General features: G+C 38.1%; 1 protein-coding gene across 3 annotated transcripts in view; it reads right to left on the bottom strand.

Annotated features, from left to right (window-relative positions):
* Positions 1 to 286: 286 nt before the first annotated feature.
* The window catches only part of LOC120541526 (zinc finger protein 391-like), a 34,210-nt gene continuing 11,781 nt past the window's right edge, over positions 287 to 22,715 (bottom strand). Inside the window, exons 1-3 of one of the 3 annotated variants that reach the window (XM_039773249.1) lie at positions 7,593 to 7,794; positions 4,041 to 4,431; positions 287 to 3,708 (exon numbers count right to left, since the gene is read on the bottom strand). In XM_039773249.1, coding sequence (XP_039629183.1) covers positions 2,684 to 3,708; positions 4,041 to 4,431; positions 7,593 to 7,643 — 1,467 coding nt within the window. In that variant the 5' untranslated portion in view covers positions 7,644 to 7,794 and the 3' untranslated portion in view covers positions 287 to 2,683. Of the gene's footprint in view, positions 3,709 to 4,040; positions 4,432 to 7,504; positions 7,541 to 7,592; positions 7,795 to 22,715 lie in introns of those variants that run through there. The other 2 variants (XM_039773250.1, XM_039773248.1) reach the window with 2 other exon arrangements.

Genomic DNA, 22,715 nt, shown 5'->3' with positions numbered 1-22,715 from the left:
ATAAAGACTTAGGTTAATTAAAAGGAATAGTAACTCATTGATTTTTGAAAGTAGTTGGAATAAAAATCTGCAGGACTTTAACTTGAGATGCACTGCTGAAGAGGTTGTGTAAACATCTTCTAAGAAATTCAGTAAAACATGTCATTTGTTCTGGGGACTCACATTTCTGCACACTGCTCTTACTCTATTAAACTGAAAATTGTAAACCTTGTCAACACACCAAAAAGCAGAATAAATATGGCAACATTTGTTTGCTGAACCTCCTTTAACATAAAAATACATGATACAGAATGCAAACATGATTTATTTTTAACTAGGCAGCAACACCTATGAGGTTAAAATGAGCAAAAATATGTATTGTTTAAAATGCCTCTAAGTAAGCAAACAAACATTTGACCTGCTCTGCATACATATTAAAGACCCTAGAACAGTGCCTTAAAGACTTAACACAATGCCAAGATAAAAAACAGCTGTTTAAATTGGAACTATCCAATTAAGATTAAAAACTGTACTTCTAAACTTTTAACTCACACTCTTTAAGCATTAGCCAAAGCAGTAAAAACACACTAACAATATATTCTCTCTGCTCCATTTGAAAACAAGACTTGAAGAAATCTACATTTTATGGGAATAACAGAGGTAATAATAGTACAGGATATTTAACTTTTTAGAAGAAGGGCATTTCATCATTGCTCGCTCTTAGTAAACATTTTAACAGAGGTGCTGACAACTAAGGTTACCAATGCAAATTTTAAACAGGATTATAAACTGAAGTGCACAACCAAAATGTACAAAAAAAAACCCAACTACTGTATTACTTAAATATGCTTACCCAGATGTCAAACTTGTCCATTTAAGGTTTAAAAAGACACCTTTACAACTAAGAAAAACATTCAGCCTTATAAAGGCAGTGTGTAGATGGGAGGCTTACTTTACCTTTTCTACAAAAAAAAGAAAAATACTCAACAGTTTGATTGACACAACAAAGTATAAAATCAAAATAAGCAATAGTTCATCAGCTAAATGGCATTTAGCAAAATTGACACATAGATTTCATTTGTGTCACGTGATTTGAAGCCTCACTCCTGGGTTTAGCTCCTGTTTCAGGTTAAATTTTTATACTTCTTCAAAAATGAATAAATTGATCAGTACAATTGCCTGTATTGATCACTAAAAAAAATAAAAATAATTGAAAGGCACAAATGTGGCAGTTATAAAGAACATGGCATACAGAGATTAAAAACACACTCACGGGCACACAATACTGCATCTTTACAGACAATACCTGATCTCCAATATTGTGTAATACATCATGTCATAGCACAGATACATTTGGAAAAATTAAAACAGCAATTAAAATTCATTATTTTACTAATAAACAAGTACAACTGAAGCTGTGAGAATTAAAAAGCTGAAAAACAGAATATACATGGCATAATACATGAAATATGCATTTTACAAGACTGTGCATCCCTGCAGCAAAGTAAATATTCTAAAACACACTGACACAGCTGTAATTTAACATAGCTGTGGCAGTATTCAATAAATTGTTTAATATTAAGTGTTCATTTTAAAAATATAATCTGTACTTGTACCCTCAGACTGATTAAACAAAAGGGAAACAGCAAGTCTGTCACTCCACAGTCTTAGTGCATCTTGGAAAAAAAATACTTTAAATTTTTAGTTTCCTTCTTGATTAGTCAAAGCATATCAAGTGCTTTAAATGCAGTCAGGACAAATTAATCCAGGCTACACCTTGACAGTGCTTCTTTACAGAGATCTGATTACATTTTGGCAGACTAAGAAAAATAAATAAATGGAAAAAAATATATAAAGCAAAGGTAAACCAATATAACTAAAGTAACTACATAAGCATACATAACAAATATAAGCAATTTGAACTACAGCATCAAGAAGTTTTAGGATGATTGCTAAACTTCTTGTGTGCCGCCTCTAGTGCAAATCCCATGCAGCAAATTATACAAATGTCTTTAGTTACAAACAGTTTAGCCACTATAAAACAAAAAAAAAATACATACATATTTTTTATATATATATTCATTCTTCATGTATAATACCACCTCATACTAAATATACTTGCATTAGAAGTAAACCAAAATTATACATATTTGAAAGTGTACAAAGTGTGAGTGACTGTTGCAAGTTGGTTACTTTTTGTCCGCAACAGAAGCAAAAGTAATTCAGAGATGTTGTTAGCGCACTGAAACGTGATAAATGTTCTTTGTGGGATGCAGAAGTTTTCTTAAGTAAACAGAACTTCCCTGTATAAATCTGCTCCCATAATCCTGAAATACAGTAAATCAGCAAAGTACTTAACAGGAAGCTTTTCTGTGTCCGCAGTGGTGTTTCCCCTGAGAATCATTGATAACTTAACTACAGTACATTAAAAATAAGCTTTTACCCTCATCCTCGAGGCACAAAAGGCACCTTGCTGGTGGGCAAAAGCGTTATTATAAAGCTCATCAGGGTCACTGGACTCTCTTGAAAGCTGATTATCTAACAAGGTGTCCAACTATTGTTTTCATTTTACTGAACTACGTATTGCATCTGCAGGGCTTTTACTTTTGAAAAGGGGCAAAAATCTTCAGACACCAAGTACAAATATCTCCAGACAGCCGTCAACCATTTGAAACAGTGCATTCATTTTACCAAAGTATCTCTTTTATTTAGTGACAATAGTTATTTCGCAGCTTTCAACGTTGCTGTCTGATCTTGCATTTCTGTTATTGGCTTCATTTTCCTCCTCTAACTCTTGTGACTTTTCCTGTGGCGTTTCGCCACTAGATTTAAGTTCTTTTGTCTCTGCTGCATTACTCTCTTCCTCTTGCTCCACCTCTTCACCCACTTCCTCCTCCTCCTCTTCCTCTTCCTCCTCCCCATCTATCTTTCCATAATGAATCTGCTTCTGGTGTTTGTTACGACTGCGAGCATCTTTAAATCTGCGGCCACAGTCTTCACAGCCATAAGGTAGTTCTTCTTTATGAGCTCGCTGGTGAAAACGAATGCCAGAGCGATTGGAAAAACTCTTTCCACACTCGGTGCAAAGGTAGGGTTTCTCCCCCGTGTGTATTCTCTGGTGTACTCGCAATGCTCCTGACTGAGTGAAACTCTTTCCACACTGTAGGCATCGATAAGGCTTTTCTCCTGTGTGGGTGCGCTGATGAGCTCGGACTCCAGCTAGGTGAGGAAAGCCTCTGCCACAAAATGAGCAGGTGTAGGGTTTCTCTCCGGTATGTATACGTTGGTGAATTTTGAGTGCACCTGACTGGCTGAAGCTCTTTCCACACTCTGTACAAGAATATGGCCTGGCCCCTGTGTGGACATTCTGGTGGATGCGCAAGTTACTGCTACTATTGAAGTTCTTTCCACATTCTGTACAAATGAAACTTCCTGCCTTACAGGAGTGGACCACTCGCTGATGCTGTAAAAGTTGAGCATGACGGAGAAACATTGCTTCACAGAGCACGCACCGATGCAGTTTTTGAGTTGCATGGGCGAGTTGGTGCTGGCCAAGTTCTTCTAAATTGCTAAAACTGCGGTCACAGGAAAAGCACGAGAAAACTGTTCCATTTAGAAGCTGTTCTCTGAATGCCTCATACAGTTCAGGGTGATGTCTTCTGACATGCCGTTCCTTGGACTTCAGATCCGGGAACTCAATTAAGCAGCTGGAACAAGACTGGTTCTCAACTATTGGAATAAAAACAGAAAAAATAAATTTTCATGAAACTATCAAAAAGACTGATAAAAATGCAAAACATTTCACTAATTTACTTAACTACTATGGTAAACCACAGTCATCATACATCAAGTATTTAAAATAATCCAACTTCTTGAAGTTGGTCTACTCATACATGATCTACTTATATAAATAACAGAGTACTAATCCAAACACATTTCATCCAGAAGTAAATACTATCACTGTATTTCTTGTCAGACAGCAGTCCTCCTTTTCCCTCACAGAATGAGGTTACATGCAAAATGTTTTTCTATAATTGTATCTGTATCAGCTTTCCACTTACATGGATTGCAGTTTCTGATTTGGCTGTTGCTTGTCACTGTAGCTGGTCCAGCCTCTGAAACTTGATTAATAATCCCACTCACAGTGGTTATGGTTTTAGAAGGTGCATGTTTAGAGTGCAGAGGCATGATGTGAGTAATGCCCTCTATGTTAAAAGGCGACTTTGATGCAACCTGTTTGTAGCTGGCAGTCAAAGGTTGTTGCATCCCTTCAGCACTGTAGACAGGTTTAGAAGATGTCAGCTTAAATCCCAGAGTCTCTGGTCCAGTACTATCCCACATGGCACGGATTGCTTCTTGCTGTGGCACATCTGTCCCTGAAGATGGATTCTGTGTAGATGCCATGAGATCCCCAATGAACTGATGCATTTCAAACCAAGAACAGGGGCCCCTCTGTAAAAATAAAAAAGAAACGGCGGACAATAAGACAAGTAAAACCTGAAAAAATAAAAAAAAATAAATCCTGCACAATAAATCACCAACATCTGGCACTATAGCCTAGATGCCAAGAAGCTAGTGTCTAAAATATAAGTTGCTAGCTCTTTCATACTTACTGCATAACTCTGACCAATCACTGAGCCTAACTGAGGTCCAATGGAGCAATCATGGAAACAACTGCAATTTAAAAGTCACTTTTAACAAGATTTTCGCTCAATAAATATGGAATTACTTTTAATATATTCTGGAGCATTTTCATTTAACAAACAAGGCTAAAGTGAACTGTTCACATGTGATTAAAAAATTCTACAATACTCTTTAATACATTTGAGACAATTGTTTTAAATATACTGCATATTTATTATATCTGGGTAGTTTTATAAATCCTTCACTTCAGTCTGGTAAATCTAGCAATACCAAAAGCCTTTAGTTCTAAAACACACTTTAACCATCGTGAAAACACACTGAAGGCAGTAACAACTTAAAAGAAAATTTTAATAAACAAAAGCTCACTGCAATTCCTAGCATAGGTACTCACTCCACTAGCACAGTGGTTAGCACTTCTGCCTCATTCGCAACTAGAATGCTGGTAACAACAGGTCATTCACAGGTCATTGCCAGTTTGCAGTGCTCACATTCTCCCCGTATCTGCATAGATGTTCCTTCCACATCCCAAAACAAGAGTTTTAGGTCATTTGGAGATTCTTAATTAACCCTGCGTGAGTGTGCCCAAGAGTATGCAGTGGCGATGGACTAGAATCTATTCCAGGATTGGTTCCTGCATACATATAGCACCACTAGTATAGAACCCCAATTGAATAAACAGGCTCTGAAGATATTATATTTACAAAGTATTCACATTCTGATGGATATTTACACAAAATGTTGCAATCTACATTGTATTACACATGCATATGCTCAAGAAGAAAACTTTCACAACTTTTGCTGGGACAAAATACTCTTGTAAGTCGCTGTATGTAAAGCTGCAATTCTCCATGTTACTAAGAAAAAATTGCAAGTGACAAGGTATAATAGGCGTTAGGTTTCTGGTATAAACCTCACAAAACAAGACTAAATACATCTCATATCGAATACTGATTTTTTTTCAAAAGTGTGCATTGCCCAAATTTAAAAAAATCCTAAATGTTTCCTATTAAAGCTGTGAACTACTTAGAGCTGCCCAATTTAGCCACTCCAAATATGTGACTGTAGAAAGGGACAGAATGAAAATGCAGCTCCCACTGATTGATGGGCACTCTGTCCGGGATTGGCTCCTGACTTGCGGCTGATGCGTCAAAGGCTGGCTCAATCTTGTGGTAACGTTTACGATAAAAGAACATTAATAACAAATCTCTCTCTCTCCCTCACATACACATATAAAAATAAATAACAATAGTTCATTAAATAAATTACATACCAAATCTCTAAACTTACAAAGTATTAAATTTAGACTAAAATCAAACATTTACTTTGAATTTTAATATTTTAAATTGCTATAAAGCATTGAAAACATTCACATTATACAAACAACTGTTAATATTATAAATGTGCCTGTATAAAATGTACATAAAATTAGGTTGATTTCAGCTTTGGAAATATGTCAGTAATGTCAGAAATATGTCATTGGTGCATGAATTTGTTTCAGCTAGTCTTTTTATCTGAATCTAATTTAAGTGTGGTACTGCATTCAATACTTGATTAATTCAAGTGCAAGAATAGTTTTATGCATGAAAATCGATGGCAGTATAAATTTAGACTTCCTTAGAAATACTTGTGCAGTGTTATTAATTTCCAATTATAAAAGCAGAAACAAAAATCTGCAGCTACTGCTACTCCCCAGAAGCATGTTCGCCAAACCCAGTAAACTCTAAATGAGTTTCTCAACTACGACCCCAGTTGTGGACGTTTTTATTTTGGTATAAAATTTAACAGAATGATGGAGATAACAGCTGTGAGTTGACCAAAGGTGCCAAACCATGCATTATAATCTGATAAAAAAAAATATAAGATTGATATGGATTTCTGAAAATCACAATAGTTTAATTCTTATAAAATTGCTCTTAAGTTTTTATTCTAAAATGTTTTTTGTAAGAGCACTCTGTGCACTCTTTTTGTGTATACCTGTACATGCTAGTAGTTAAGGAAACACTCAAAATGGATACTCCCAACACCAAACTAAAATAAAGTGAACAGCTACATACAGTAACGGAACAATAATGAAAAATAGTGTTAACAAAATGGATGACAAAAATCTGGGTAAATTGCACCATAGTGTTTCTGAACCTTCAACCTAAGTCTTTAAAGTTGTTAAATTAACTATGGAGTTAAATAATATCAGGAACTGATCATCTTATTAAAGCATACAAAAACTGCAGCAAGGAAACGACTCCCACAACACCATTTTTTTTCATTCTAAACAATTAAAGCAGTGTTTGTAAAAAGTTCATCTGTTCAAGATATCAGGAACTGAAGACCTACATTTTAAGGCATAACCCACTGTGGTTTTCACACTCATGAAAATACTTTTGTCGCTGTATATACAAACTTTGCCGGCTTTAAGTGAATTAAACCACTAGAAATCTTATATTTTACTGGACTAGGATGAAGGAAACGGAAACATAATGTTATTACTTATGTTACTGTCTCATATTATTTTTCATACAGTAGAGGGTGCCCGTTTGTGTATAAATATACTACACCAGTTTCCGGGCTGGTAATTTGCATGATGAGGTGATTTCTGTACAACTTAAACACATAAAGCTATATAACAAAGTGACCATAAGAACAACACATGGAATACATGAGCGGCAAAAAAACCTAACTAATGAAATACACAACAATAAGAAGTATCATTACATGCAAAACGCGATATTAACAGAGTCCATTAATGTCAAGTAGCAAACTGTCGTTCTATTTTTAGCACAGCAAAGCCCGGAGGGATCCACCCTTATTATTCGTCACGCCCCCTGCCTTAATTCCCTGAAATACCCTCACAGCTAACCCCAAAAGGCCCAAAACCAGTATGAACCAGCAGTAGGAATCCCGGCATCACTTCGACGTGTCCTAAAATGGCTCGGTCCGTACTGCTCTGTCTGCCACTGTGCCTCCCCACTTACGGCAGCAGCGCTCGGGAAAAAGCGGTCCTTCTCCATCGAAATGAAGTACATGGGCTTGCAGCCTCGGGATTCTGCTCTCGTCGCCCACCAAACAAGCGCAGCTCCGTCCACCGTTAAACCCTAAAGTTGCTTTGACGGGCCAACCAACTCTACCCATTCCACAACGGCGAGCCACTGCGGCGCCTCTTGCTAGGGCCTCACATGTCACGTGAAGCGTGGAGCACGATGGGAGTTGATGTTCTTCCGCTTTGTGTGTTTTTTTAGGCTTGAGATACTGTACCTGAGATAAGCAAAATGGGGCAACGATGCTGTTCATAGACATAAGAAAAAAATATATATCTAAAATAGAAGTCAGCTAATAACGTTCTATACATAAATTAGAAGTCAGCCAATAACATTCTATGTAAAAAATAGAAGTGAGCCAATAACGTTCTTTTAAAAGAGTATATATATATATATATATATATATATATATATATATATATATATATATATATTTTTTTTTTAATGCATTTTAAAACCTTCTTATTACAGGTTGCTTGTTCACCTTACCATACACTATCCATCCATCATTCAACCCGCTATATCCTAAGGGTCACGGGGGTCTGCTGGAGCCAATCCCAGCCAACACAGGGCGCAAGGCAGGAAACAAACCCCGGGCAGGGCGCCAGCCCACCGCACGGCACATACACACACACACACACACACACTAAGAACACACTAGGGACAATTTAGAATCGCCAACGCACCTAACCTGCATGTCTTTGGACTGTGGGAGTGAACCAGAACACTCGGAGGAAACCCACACAGACACAGGAAGAACATACAAACTCCACACAGGGAGGACCCGGGAAGCGAACCTGGGTATCCTAACTGCAAGGAGGATAAACATTACTAGATATAGGCTGGGACATTACAGTTGAACACTTTCAAAATCTACTAAAAATCCACCTTCTGTAATCTTTCTCTTGATCACTTAAGAAATGACTAGCATCACTAACACTGCTTCATACTGAGAGGAGAAAATGGATTCATTTCATTAAATGCAATTCTGTTTGCTGCATTGCAGATTAGACACTAATCACTACCTTGTGTATTTTTCTTCTTTTTCCACAGTCTGTGGTGGTGTTATACACCACAGCCCTTCTGATCCAAGTGTACTGTAGCCACCTGGGATGTTGTGAAAATGAAGAGAGCTCCACAAGAGTATCCTGTTAATGATGACACATTCATGGACTATGGAATGCCCAGGGGTATCTGGGGGGTCTTTTGGCCTTGGTTTTTATTTCCCTGTTCTTATTGGCCATCTGACCATAGTTTGTAATTAATCTGGACATTAAGACTCTCAACTGTTATACGCAACTGTTCTTTAGTTTTTACTTTCTTTTTGTTATTGTGTCTAGCTTTTATTATTAAAAAAACACTTTGAGATACTTTGATCTATGAAAATGGCAGTATAAATAAATGTTGCTGTTGGCACTTGTATGCTTTATAAAGATTAGTACATAAGTAAACAAATCACCATTATAAGCACTCTGTAAGTCAGAAAATACTGTATAAAAAGTAGTGATATATAACATATTAGTAAAATAAAGTGTGTAGCAGCTGCTGCACCAAGTATATAATTGAGTACCAGCAGATAGAGGTGATCATTAAATCACATGTCCATCCATCATTATAACCCTGCAGTAGAATGTATAAACCAGCTCTGGACAGGGCACCAGTCCATTCCAGGGCACAATCACACATACTGAGTCAATGTGGAGTCACCAATCAACCCAACATGTGTGCTTTGTTGTGGAAAGAGAACCAGAGTACTCAAAGAAAACCCACACAGGCAGTGAATGAGCTGGGATTTGGACCCAGAGCCCAAACTAGCTTGTCATCTGATTTAAACCAGGTATTGTTAAAACGTGCCTAAGGGATTGCATGTAGATACTAACAAAGCATCAGACAATGGTGTTGCCGTGGAGTGATTTCTAGCATATACGTTGATAAATATTTTGTATGTCTTTATTTGTAAACCAGTCAACACACATGTAATATTAGGTAGAGAGCATCAGGAGGCATGTTTTACTTCATTGATGAGAACCGCATCTTTAGGACTGACTCAGGATGTGAAATTACCACAGGAAGGCCATAAACTGACTAAACAAAGCAACTGGGGGATGAGTTATACCTAAACACTGCCATTGGTAACTGGGCAGGAAGTGCCTGGAAAAATAATTCTATTGATCTAAAGTATGGCTGTTTATGATTGGTTTTAAATCAATGGCCATTCTGTACTATGATGCCCCAGCGTTTTAAGAATGGCATAAATTTGGTCACCTTGACTTTACCTTTTTCTCTCTCACCATCTAGCCATGAAGAGAAGACCATGACAAAGGGAACTCTGTCTTGACAGCCATATTGAGACAGGCATGCAGCCCTGTTTCAATACCCCATTCAAAGGCCATGTGATAGGCAAAGCAAGCTAGACTGAAGATAAGCCTAGAGCCACCTATAGAGACAAGATGCACTGCCACATAAGCTGTAAAGATATGGTTTGCCATTATTCACATAGTATTCTGCTATTTGGGGCATTTCTATCAATAATACATAATTACATGTCTAACTTACCCTCTGCCTGTTTCTTTACTCTGTCTAACTGCCTGAGGTTACAGATGTAGAAAGGAAGGGGGGAGGAGGTGCTAAAGTACCTGATCACAGAGTGGTAAATGTATGGGATTTTAGACATTTTATTAAAGTCTATACAATAAAGAGTTTTAAAGGAGAAATAGGGTCAGCATAAGACCCTACATGAGAAAACAGTTGTGGATTCCAAATGCAACCTTTTCAGTGTCAGTGTGAAACTCACCAGGGGTTGCAAAAGCCAATTATAAGATTACAAGAGTTGCCCTGTTTGCTACAGACCTTCAGCTAAAATGGTTAAAAAAGCAGCTATAGACCTAAAGCTAAATAGCATATCAACTAAAAACACCGGCACTTCTTCAGGTTCAACTGGATACAGTGTAATAGCACTAAATCAGTCTTCTGAAGCTATTTGTAGGCAATGGCATGTATTAAAATGGGAAAATGTATCAGCTAATCCTTTTCAGAACATTGGCTTATTATGATACTTATCAGAGTCTGTGCTAATATTCTAAATTATTATTCTATCATTTTCTTTGGTTTTGCTTGGATTTGGATTATTTTTTATATCTTCCAACTACACATTAATTTAAAAATTGCATTGATCTATCACAATGTTATATGTACAACATATGAATGTTACATTTCCAAAATACGTATCTTAACTGTCATCAGCTTAATTTAACAGAAAGCCTACTTTTGCCAATTCAATCTGCTAATGCTTTTTAGCACTCATGTTTTATTATCACAGATTGTGGAATCAATTATTGGATGACTTGGCCCTAATTTTCTTGACCAACTGTTTGAAGGACTGCTTCTGGGTTGGTCATCAAGAAATGGAGTAGAAAGCAAATCAAAAAAGTACAAACCCATTCAGGTTTATTACTCCCATGTAACCCACCCAATACTGGAATGTGTACGTTGCTGAAGCATGAAGTCATTTAATTCAAAATGCACACAATATAAGATTACAAAAATGTACAAACATGAATTCTGAAACCTACTTAGAGAGCCTAACTGGAAAGCATCACACAGAATGTAGGAACCAGCCCAGGACACAGGTGTCACACTTATACATGCCTGGAGGAGGCCAATTAACCTAACATGCACGTCTTCAGGATTTGGGAAGAAAGCCAATGCACAGACAGGAAGAATGGCAGGCTCCCCACAGACAGGTATTGGGCCAGGATTTGAACGTAGAATGCTAAATCTGTGAGGTTGCTGAGTGACTACTTTGCCACCGTCTAACTATATTTGAATAACTATATTAATTTATGAATAATTTTGTACCGTAACTGATTTGCAAGAGCTTCTTGAACCATGTGAAAAAGCCGAGCGTGTTTTACAGTATCTAAGATGAATTCTGATGCTGAATGGGTTTGTTTGGGCAGTGGTGTTGGTTGCCATCTTATTAAAGTACACCTTTCCATTGAGTAAAATTTTATAAAAACAGCTTTTGGAAATTGACCCTGGCTATTGTGTTATATTTATTTATATCAGTTGATCAGTTATTTTTAAATAGCACCTTTCATAAGCCGTTCCATTGTAAGGCTCTTTATAGAGCAAACAAGAATTAAAGCAGAGTATCACATATACAAAATGAGTGAGTATCAAAATACAGCATTTAAAGATTCCAGGAGCTGGAATGACTACCTTTCAAAATTCAAACAGTGAGTATGAAATCAAGCAATTCAGTCTTACATGGCCAAAAAATATTAAGAAAATTAAAACATTGTGCAAAGTAAAGTAAGAGATTAATAATGTGTAGAACTTTGAAAACAAGCAACGGTAGTGACAAAATGGGAAACTTTGAAATGAATGAGGGTACAGTAATTGAAATGTCAGAGAGAACAGGTAAGACAGCAGTCTGAGTTTAAACATTAAGATATATGAAGTTTCACAATCAGATTTAGAAGTAGAGTTTCAGAAAATGGAAGCCAAAATGCTTCATGAGCATTTTTCAAGATTTGCAAAACAGGGTTATGGACCAGTAAGACAGCTAGGTTGAGAAAGATTTTTATGATGTAAGTATCTGTGATGGATGGCCAGCTTCATATTCCGGTCCTCACTCCCAGGCCGCCAGGAGGAGCTCTCCCGACAGCATGGACGGGCCCCGAATTCCAGCAGGGCCTCATGGACTATGTAGTAATTCACTGTGCAGTAATTCACATGGATATTTCTTAGCCTTAGAGACAAGATGACACAGTGGTTGGTTATGGAGTCATGGTTTCCAGTCTTCACCCAATGGTTTCTTTTATGGACTCTGTACATTTTCTTGATGCTTTTGTGGTTCATTCTCTGTGTATTCTGATGTCCACCCACAACCTCAAAGGCGAACATACTGTATAAACCCAATATAAGTGTTTTCTGTGGTGTCCACAGGTGGTTCCCATCTTTTACTATTTAGTATTTCTTGGCCTTAACTTCTATGGTGTGCAATTACTGGGCTGGCCAACCCACAGGGACCTTCATTTCAAATAATTCTGCAAATCTAAACTTTCCTTTTTCAATCAAGTTTAATAGTGTTAATTAATGGTTTCAAAAACATTCAACTGAGATTATGACGTTTCTAAATGTGCCTTTTTTCCAGGAAGAATAAGGACTGGTCTTCTGCATTCTCTTTAGGCCGCTGTACTCTTATTGAATTCTAATGTTAAGAGATTGATGGAGGAGTCAGGTGATTTTATTTGCATTATCCAGTTTTATCCCTTAACATTCTGCTTTTGTCTATTGTATCTACAGTAACAAAGGAAACCTGGACTATAGCTGAGAGTACAACATATTGCTGAAACTGTGATGATTAAGCAAAATTATTTAATTGCAAGGCTCATCTCACAACTTTAACTGCTTTGTTTAGCATATTTTGATAGCAATTACCTAGGAATGAACACATAAAGTTCTTATTATTAGAGTAAAGGCTTACTGTACAGGAAAATATAAAGGATGCACTTTTTGTGCTATAGCTAATTACAGTTCAAAACTGATTTTCTTTAAAAAATCTGGCATTTAGTTTTTCTCCATTTGCAACATAACTAGGAAATCAAGTCTGTAAGTCTTTTCATTTTGCGCTTCTGTGTTTTTGTTGGAATACTATTTACTTTTATTCTTTATTGTCCAAGTGTATTCATTTGAATGATTATTTACAAAGGCTAGGCCTCTTTTCCTAAATGATAGTTCTTGCTAACATCTGAAGTACTTTACTGTGGTTTGAGAGGTTTACTGCATATGGTTTACATGTACACCTATATAATAATATGCTAATGTCTGAGTAATCTGATTGGTCTGTTTGGCTTTGGTCTGATTGACCAGTTTCGTTGTGTGTCTAACATGATCGAGATATGAAACACCAAAAAGCAGGTTGAGACATTCAAGGATATCGAGGAAAGGCATATGAGGAATGCTCAGAGTCACCTTCAAAATCAAAGATGTTTTCACTGCAGGTAATGAGGGCCTGTCCACCATTAGTGGTAACCAAAGAGCATACTGGAGGCAAGCAATGCACATGGAAAAAGTATTATCTGAGAAGCAGGCTTTATGGGAACACAAAACGAAAGAGGAAGTGCAGGCCAATACAGGCTGAGATACAAGAGGATACCAAGGGAAGGTGGAGGATGAACCCTGAGGTTACACGGAAGGTAAGAGATATCAAATACTTCTTAATGTATTCTATTACTTGTCAACATAGCCATGTATTATATAATTTATAATGTATACCCAGTCTCGTTTTTGCTTAATAGACTCCACCGCTAAAATGCATAGTTTTCAATTATTCAAAGCTTGTATCATATTTGACATTATTTTCCCTGACACATGTTATCTAAGGTTATTAGCAAATCACAGTGGTTTTGCTGTTTCTGCATTCATACAACTTGACAACGTGCTCTGGGTCACAAAATGAATCAGCTGTGAGACTTGAAGTCGTCAGCTTGTGTTTTACAGCCTAATACTGTGGTCACTAGGCTACACTGCAATGGAACAGGCACTAGAGCACCAGGCTGCTTGTCTGTGTCACTGAAAGAGACACAAAGAACACTTGCATACATAGAGTCGATAAACAGTATAAAACTTTTGTCGGTATTAGAACATTAGAAAACTTTTGGTGAGAACAGGCCATTCAGCCCAACAAAGCTCACCAGTCCTATCCACTTAATTCCTCCAAAATAATACCAAGTTGAGTTTTAAATGTCCCTAGAGTCCTACTGCTTAGCATGCTTCCTGGTAAATTTTTCCATGAAGCTATAGTTCTCCGTGAGAACTGAAGAATATCCTAACATTTGTGTGAAATTTACCCTTAACAAGTTTCCAGCTAAATCCCTGTGTTTTTGTTGAACTTATTTTAACATGACATCCTTGAGCCATTGCACTATTACCTTTCATAATTCTGATCACTTTGATCATGTCACCTCTTAACCTCCATTTACTTAAAACGAAGAGGTAATCTTTTAATCTTTTCTGATAACGGACACCCTGCAGCCCTCAGCCTAGTCACTATTTTTGGACTTTTCCTAGAATTGCTACATCTTTTTTGTAGGCCAGAGACCAAAACTAGACACAGACGTCCAGATGAGGCATCACTAGTGCATCATAATGCATAAGCACTACTAGTGTAAAAACGAATTAAAAGCTGCATATTCACTGTTAAAATGTTGTTAACTGCTAGACAGAACATGATTTAACTTTTGAAGCTCTTTTATGCTCCACACAAAGGCAAATGTCAACTACTCTTAATGTGCAGTAGGACATTAAAGAAATACATGTTGGAGAGGATGGTACATAATAAACTAGTGGGTTTCAAGAGTCAACTTAATTTTTTAGCAATTACAAAATCATAACTGAGTCACAGTGGTTATAACAGCATGATCAATCCATGAAACCAAATAGACCTATCATGGCAGTTATACACTCACCTAAAGGATTATTAGGAACACCTGTTCAATTTCTCATTAATGCAATTATCTAATCAACCAATCACATGGCAGTTGCTTCAATGCTTTTAGGGGTGTGGTCCTGGTCAAGAAAATCTCCTGAACTCCAAACTGAATGTCAGAATGGGAAAGAAAGGTGATTTAAGCAATTTTGAGATTGGCATGGTTGTTGGTGCCAGACGGGCCGGTCTGAGTATTTCACAATCCGCTCAGTTACTGGGATTTCCACACACAACCATTTCTAGGGTTTACACAGAATGGTGTGAAAAGGGAAAAACATCCAGTATGCGGCAGTCCTGTGGGCGAAAATGCCTTGTTGATGCTAGAGGTCAGAGGAGAATGGGCCGACTGATTCAAGCTGATAGAAGAGCAACTTTGACTGAAATAACCACTCGTTACAACCGAGGTATGCAGCAAAGCATTTGTGAAGCCACAATACACACAACCTTGAGGCGGATGGGCTACAATAGCAGAAGACCCCACCGGGTACCACTCATCTCCACTACAAATAGGAAAAAGAGGCTACAATTTGCACGAGCTCACCAAAATTGGACAGTTGAAGACTGGAAAAATGTTGCCTGGTCTGATGAGTCTCGATTTCTGTTGAGACATTCTAATGGTAGAGTCAGAATTTGGCGTAAACAGAATGAGAACATGGATCCATCATGCCTTGTTACCACTGTGCAGGCTGGTGGTGGTGGTGTAATGGTGTAGGGGATATTTTCTTGGCACACTTTAGGCCCCTTAGTGCCAATTGGGCATTGTTTAAATGCCACGGGCTACCTGAGCATTGATTTTGACCATGTCCATCCCTTCATGACCACCATGTACCCATCCTCTGATGGCTACTTCCAGCAGGATAATGCACCATGTCACAAAGCTCGAATCATTTCAAATTGGTTTCTTGAACATGACAATGAGTTCACTGTACTAAAATGGCCCCCACAGTCACCAGATCTCAACCCAATAGAGCATCTTTGGGATGTGGTGGAACGGGAGCTTGTACCCTGGATGTGTATCCCACAAATCTCCATCAACTGCAAGATGCTATCCTATCAATATGGGCCAACATTTCTAAAGAATGCTTTCAGCACCTTGTTGAATCAATGCCACGTAGAATTAAGGCAGTTCTGAAGGCGAAAGGGGGACAAACACCGTATTAGTATGCTGTTCCTAATAATCCTTTAGGTGAGTGTATATGAATGGCAGCAATGAAGAAAATGCACTAGGCAAACTAACTTTTAGGAACAGAAATGGTCAAAGGCATATTACAGATATTTAATTATAAAACTAAAGTCAAAACAGTTCTAATTTATTCTCTGAATTTCATCTCTTATTTATATTAAATTTCAGTTTTAAATAAAGTTTAATCACTTACTTAATCACTCAGTAATATACCTCATGTGTTGTAATGAACCGTGCCTAACAATGGCAATCTCGTCACAAGCAAGGAGTGTAGCAACAGGGAAACTAGTAACATCATGAATGATCAACATGAAGCAAGTTATGTAAATAAGAAAATTTTGAAATGAATCATTAAACAAATACGGAATATGAAATAGTAACATAGCAAATACAATTATTATCAGAACCTGACAGGCTGGAGCTGAGAGACATTCAAAAAGCAGCATGTACTGTATCAGGTCCTAAGGATCTATTATAAAGTCCTTATTGCACAAGGAAATGAGGTATAACAGGCAGGGTAAAATGGTATCATGGGAGACAACAGATGCTAATCATGACATGGCAGTGACACAAAGAAGATTGTGCTGACAGTACAGGTAGAACACAGTGAGCAGTGTACAACCAAAATAGCGGTACAAACAGTCAGTCAGTCATCATCTAACCAGCTATTTCCTAACACAGGGTCACGGGTGTCTTCTGGACTCAATCCCAGCCAACACAGGGCGCAAGGCAGGAACAGGTGCCAGCCCACTGCAGCTGGTACAAACAAATCTCCATAATCCTGTCCAGCAAACTTTGTCATCCTTGACGGCAATCTTATTTTATTGTAAGCCCTGCTCACCCAATATTCCTCTACTATCTCCACCTGAAAGTACATACAAGCCCATCTTCCCACACAACTTCACAACTGGCAGAGGAAAACCAAAAGAGCAGCAGAGGTGTTCAGCTACATACACGTCGATAGAATTGTGACAGTACAGGATTGGCAGTAGTAATCAATATCAACTCCATGCAGATGAGCCAAGAGTGACAATGAGTTTCCTATCATTTCACTACTTAAATTTTCATATCCTGGCAGAGTCTGCAATTTAAATATGTTGAACTGGACAAACCTCTTCCTCTAGCAGGGTTTACGGTGGGCAGGAGCATCAGTTTGTCTGTCTGTACTCGCATTCTGGTTGTTTTTGTGTCACCCAGAGCTCACCACCATAGGTAAAGATTTAGAAAGGCCAGTATGCCTAAAGCTTTGTCTCAGGAACCTCTTCACCACCACCGTCTGGTACACCTATGGTCAATTGCACTGTGGTTGTCTGTAATTATGGTAGTCTATACACTAGAAATATTACAGGAAATGTGCTTTGTTTTAGTCAGGCAGGCATATTAAACATCATCATCACTTTGCAGACTACACAGTTTACAATAATGTCATGTTTTATTATCTAATTAGCATTAGCATAAAATCATATTGTATAATGTAATGTTATTTATTGTACACTGGGAACAGATGTTCACATGTACTTGTTAATTTTTAATATGATATTTTGGCTTCATGCTTGTTAACTGCCTCGGTTAAAAGCATAAACTAGAAAAAAATATCATGTAAAAATGACATTAATGGCCTGAGTGTCATGGAACATGACTAGTGTATGGAGTTTTAATTACATTTTAAAACTGTTGAATAATCAGCTCTTCTAAATGCAAAAACCCTGAACAGCAAGCCTGAGCTCAATCAAACATTTATAATGGTCGTTTTCTATCTAAAAGATATCTGCAAGGCTTTAAAACATTAAGTATAATATTCACACATTTGAGAAACACATTTTAATTTTATTAAGTAATTGAACTTCACATTTTCCATCCTTAAGGTTTTGGCTAAAGTTTTACAGCCTGACACTAACTCTCTCTATTTATCTGCACTTGGAAACGACAGCAAGTTGGTCTGGTTTACCCCTCTGGATGTGTGGAGTTACAAAAAAGGACAGAATAAGAAATGATACAATCTGAAGTACAACAAAAGTGGGAGAGATATCTAAGAAAGTACAGGAATGTCGATTGACATGTGGTGAGGACAGACAATGAATAGGTGGGAAAAAGAGTGATGGGAATGAAAGTACAAGGGAAGAGAAAGTGAGGGAAGCCAAAGTGGAGGAGGATGAATAAAATAAAAGAAGATCTGAAGGAAAAGGGCTTGAGTGTGGAGGAACTGAAGGACCAAGCTGTTTAGAGAAGGTTGATCAAACACATCGATCCCACATAGAAGTAGGAAAAGAAGAAGAAGAAGAACTTCATATTCACAGAATTTCTACAGCCCTGAATTAGAATAAGCAGACTAGGAAATGAATGGACGGGGAGAGTTTCAGCATTTAAAATAGATAACAGAAAACTGAAGAATATTTATGTTTTCTTTTTCGTGTCACTAATTGTGAAGGTGGAGGTGCTGTGAAGTAAGGTGGAGGCTGAGTGAGCAAGAGGGCTCAGCTGAGATTACCAGGCAGTGCTCCACTCCCAGTATTCAGAAATAGTGTTTGCTCAGCCCATGGTTCACAAGCTTGTTTTTTCTCTGGCTGATAAAAAATTGCTTCAGAGATATAATGATATAATTCAGACAGTGAGTGTTCATGGCAGGCCACTAGCTGTTACCAAAGTCCAAATCTGTGCATGGAGAGAGTTCATGTTGTGTGTGAGTCCAAAACCAAACACTAATTTAACCAACATCAGGATTAGTGGTTAATGAAACGGTACATTAAAATGATTACATAAGTAAAGCATTTGCAAAGTGACCATTTAAGCTTTCATTATCAAAAAACTGCATTACGACATGAAAATGCTCATCTAGTAAAAAACAACAAATGGTATATAATGAACAAGTGAGTAGTACTACTATTATCACTACATTTGACACTGTGCAACCTATGTCAAGCTACTGGGAACAATTATATATAAGAAGTTTTAAACCAGTGTCAATTATTATATATTATTATTTAGAATCATCAGAATAGCATCACCCCCACCAAAGCAAACCCTGAGTTGGTTTAATTGGACTTGATAATGGAAGAATGCCTAGATAAAAACACAGCAGCACAGAGGCTAGTGAAACTGTCTTATAGCTGTGGACGCGGCCCGGGCACAGACAGGCAAACATGTTGTTAAATCACCACCACACGTTTATTTACACTATTATGTACAATATTTACAAGGGTTCACACAAACCCCACAAAGTCCTGGCCACTCAACGCCTTCTTCTTCGGGCCGCCTCCACTCTCTCTTCTGCTTTGTCCTGCTTCCACCCGACTCCAGCCTCGAATGAAGGGAGACGGCCCCTTTTATTTCACCCCGGATGGGCTCCAGGTGTTTCCCGGCACTCCTCCCTGGACACACCCCAGTGTGGCGGAAGTGCCGGCTGTTCTCCCGGAAGCTCTCCGGGTTTCCCTGCTCCTCTTACCCCCAGCACTTCCTGGTGTGGCTGGGTCCGCAAGGCATTGGGGCGCCCCCTGGCGATGACCACGGGTCCCTACAGGGTTGGGCTTCCATGCCCTCTACCCGTGGCCCCCAAAGCAACAAGGATGGCAGCCCCCACATGATCCAGGGTGGGCATAGACCCTCTTCTGGTTCCTCAAGGCGTCCCGGCCGGGTCGTTGCCCCTGGCATCCCTGACAAGCACAAAAGATGTGGTTTGAAATCTTGCCTTGGTCCCTGCCAGCACAAAGCCATCACTTTATCTCTGTGTCTGTATGAGTTACTCTTCAGCTTTCCTTCCAAGTCTTAAAGAGAGCTGTATTTGGTTCATCAGTGACCTAAATGGGCCTAAACAAGTGTGAGTATAATTTCCAATGGACTAGCATGCCGCCAGGGCTGACTCCAGCACTGCACTAAATATTGATCAAGTAGGCTCCCACACCCTGCAGTGTTCTTACAAAGGAAGCAGACTAAGGAAATAAATATATAGATGTAGAATTGCCCTGGGGTCTTCCAGTGTGAGCCAACAGGAATTAGCTTTAAATATGTTATTAAATGAGCATATAACTGTTAGAATTACATTTGTCACAAAAGAAAATCACAATATCAGTTGTCTTAGCTAATATATTTTCTTTCTAATATACAGTATGAGCTTTATCTGTCCCATCAGCACACTAGTTTATGTTTGAGCTATGCCTATGAATTAACAGTAGTTTAAACAATTTCCTTTTGAATTTTCTTCTCGTTTGTGCCTCAATTAGCAGCATCAGGCACAATCTGACTCATTTTTAAAGGATCATTTGTTTATTTCTTGACAGAATCTCTCAAGTGTCTGTTCATCTTTTCAGAGCACTAAGAATTTGATAATTGAATACACCACCGTGCCAGGCAGATCAATCTAGAAGTTCATTTTTTACAGTTTATCCAGAGGAGACAGATTTCACATTCAGCTCTAACAGAACATCCCACCACAAACAAGAGATCACTTTAGCTACAAAGTGAGCTAAAAACTGATGCTGGCACAATATACATTAGATCGCTATAACCCTAGTAACGAGTTTAGGAAATGGTTGTATGAATGAATATTAAAAAAGCACTATAATCATAAGTGAAACAATGAAGGAGGTTGTAATTAGATAATATATCTTGTTAAGGACAATACCATTCACAAGTTTTATTTTAATGGTCAGAAAGAGCCATATACAGTATGTTCTTAAAACTGCAATAGAAATCTATTGGGTATTGGTAAGTTTAAGAAGTTCATTATGAAAAATGTAAAGAGAAATAATGATATTCATATACATTGAGAAAAAACAATCATAAAGGTATATATGAATTAAAGGAGATGCAGTAGGATCCACAATATAATATAACTGTATGGATGAATCTAACCCAGTACAAACACTTTTTCAAAAGGAAGGAGGATATCTAATAATAGAATTTATCTCTAAAAATGGCAGGTTGTGGGCTTTATTTGTATACAATATTTTCAAAATTACATAACTGTGCTCTTGTGCATTTAATGACGATGACCGTCAGATTGTGCAGTCACTAATAAGCTCCTTAAACATTTCAGTAGTCTCAGCAGGTGCACATTGGTCCATTCACTTGACTGATGAACACTGATAATGTCTGTTCATTGAAGCAATAACAGACCAACTGGGCGATTCTATTGTGGAATGAGCCATGCAATGTGATATTTCTGACCATACAAAGTATCTCATTTGCTAGACCTACTTTGTTGAAAAGAAAAAAAAATACTCAGTCTAACATGACAGGCAGTGCAGCTGCATTATGGGTAAGTAAACCTGCATTACAGCTTTAAAGTTCTGAGTTTAAATTCCAGTTCAATGTATTTATATGGTTTTTCACCGTTTTGTCTGTCACATACAATAGTTCTGCATGTAATGTTAACTGGCGACTCTCCACTGACACGGTATAAATGAGTGTGGATGATGCCCCATCTCAGGGCGGTTTCCGGCCTTCTGCACGATGCTGCTTGGATTGACCCCTGTACCCTCCATCATGAACTGAATTAAAACACACACAAACCACAGCAGTGTGTCTCCATTCAACCTAGCCATATGCTTTTAAATTTTTGAAAACAAAAACTGCAAGTCTAATAAAGAGACACATATTTTCGTACACAAGGAGAAGTGTAGACAGAATGGAGCGTGACTGGGAAAATAACCTGATGAACTATAGGTGTAAAGTGGCAACACTATCTATTTGGGTTAAAACTGAACAAAACTGAATAAACTCTAAGCAAGTTTCTGAATGAATGAATAAAAGTATCAATTCATGAATTAATGGAATAAATGGCTGTGAAAATGAATAAATAATGGAATGAATGGCTCAAAAAAACAATATTTGTAATTCTCCTTTGCAGAGTCTATTAACTCATGATTTAGGCTTACAGGTTCACATCCAGTCACTTTGAACCCTGGTTAGCACTACTGTCTTCAGGATCCAGCATCATGAGTTTGACTCCACAGCCTGGTTGTTGTCTGTGTAAAGCCTGCATGTTTGCCCATTTTCTAGCCTACATACATGTATTTTAGGGTCAAGAACAGGCAAAGTGACACCCGACAGGAATCAACTCAGGGCACACTCACTCACACTCACACACATCCATATTCACTCACATCTGGCCAGTTTAGAATTGCCAGTTAATTTAACTTGCACATCTTTGGGATTGGAGAATAAAATCCATTTTTCCATCCTACCATCCATCCATCCATTATCCACTGCTTATCCGAGGTCGGGTTGCGGGGGCAGCAGCCTAAGCAGGGAAGCCCAGACATCCCTCTCCCCGGCCACCTCCTCCAGCTCCTCTGGGAGGACCCTGAGGTGTTCCAGGGCCAGTCGGGAGATAAAATCCTTCCAGCGTGTCATCACTGCTCATGCCGCACTGATCCGTCTGTCA

The sequence above is a fragment of the Polypterus senegalus genome, chromosome 12, assembly GCF_016835505.1.
Source record: "Polypterus senegalus isolate Bchr_013 chromosome 12, ASM1683550v1, whole genome shotgun sequence".
In the NCBI taxonomy this organism is placed as follows: Eukaryota; Metazoa; Chordata; class Cladistia; order Polypteriformes; family Polypteridae; genus Polypterus; species Polypterus senegalus.
The sequence above is the reverse complement of the archived record's forward strand: the minus strand, read 5'-3'. Positions and strand labels throughout refer to the sequence as shown.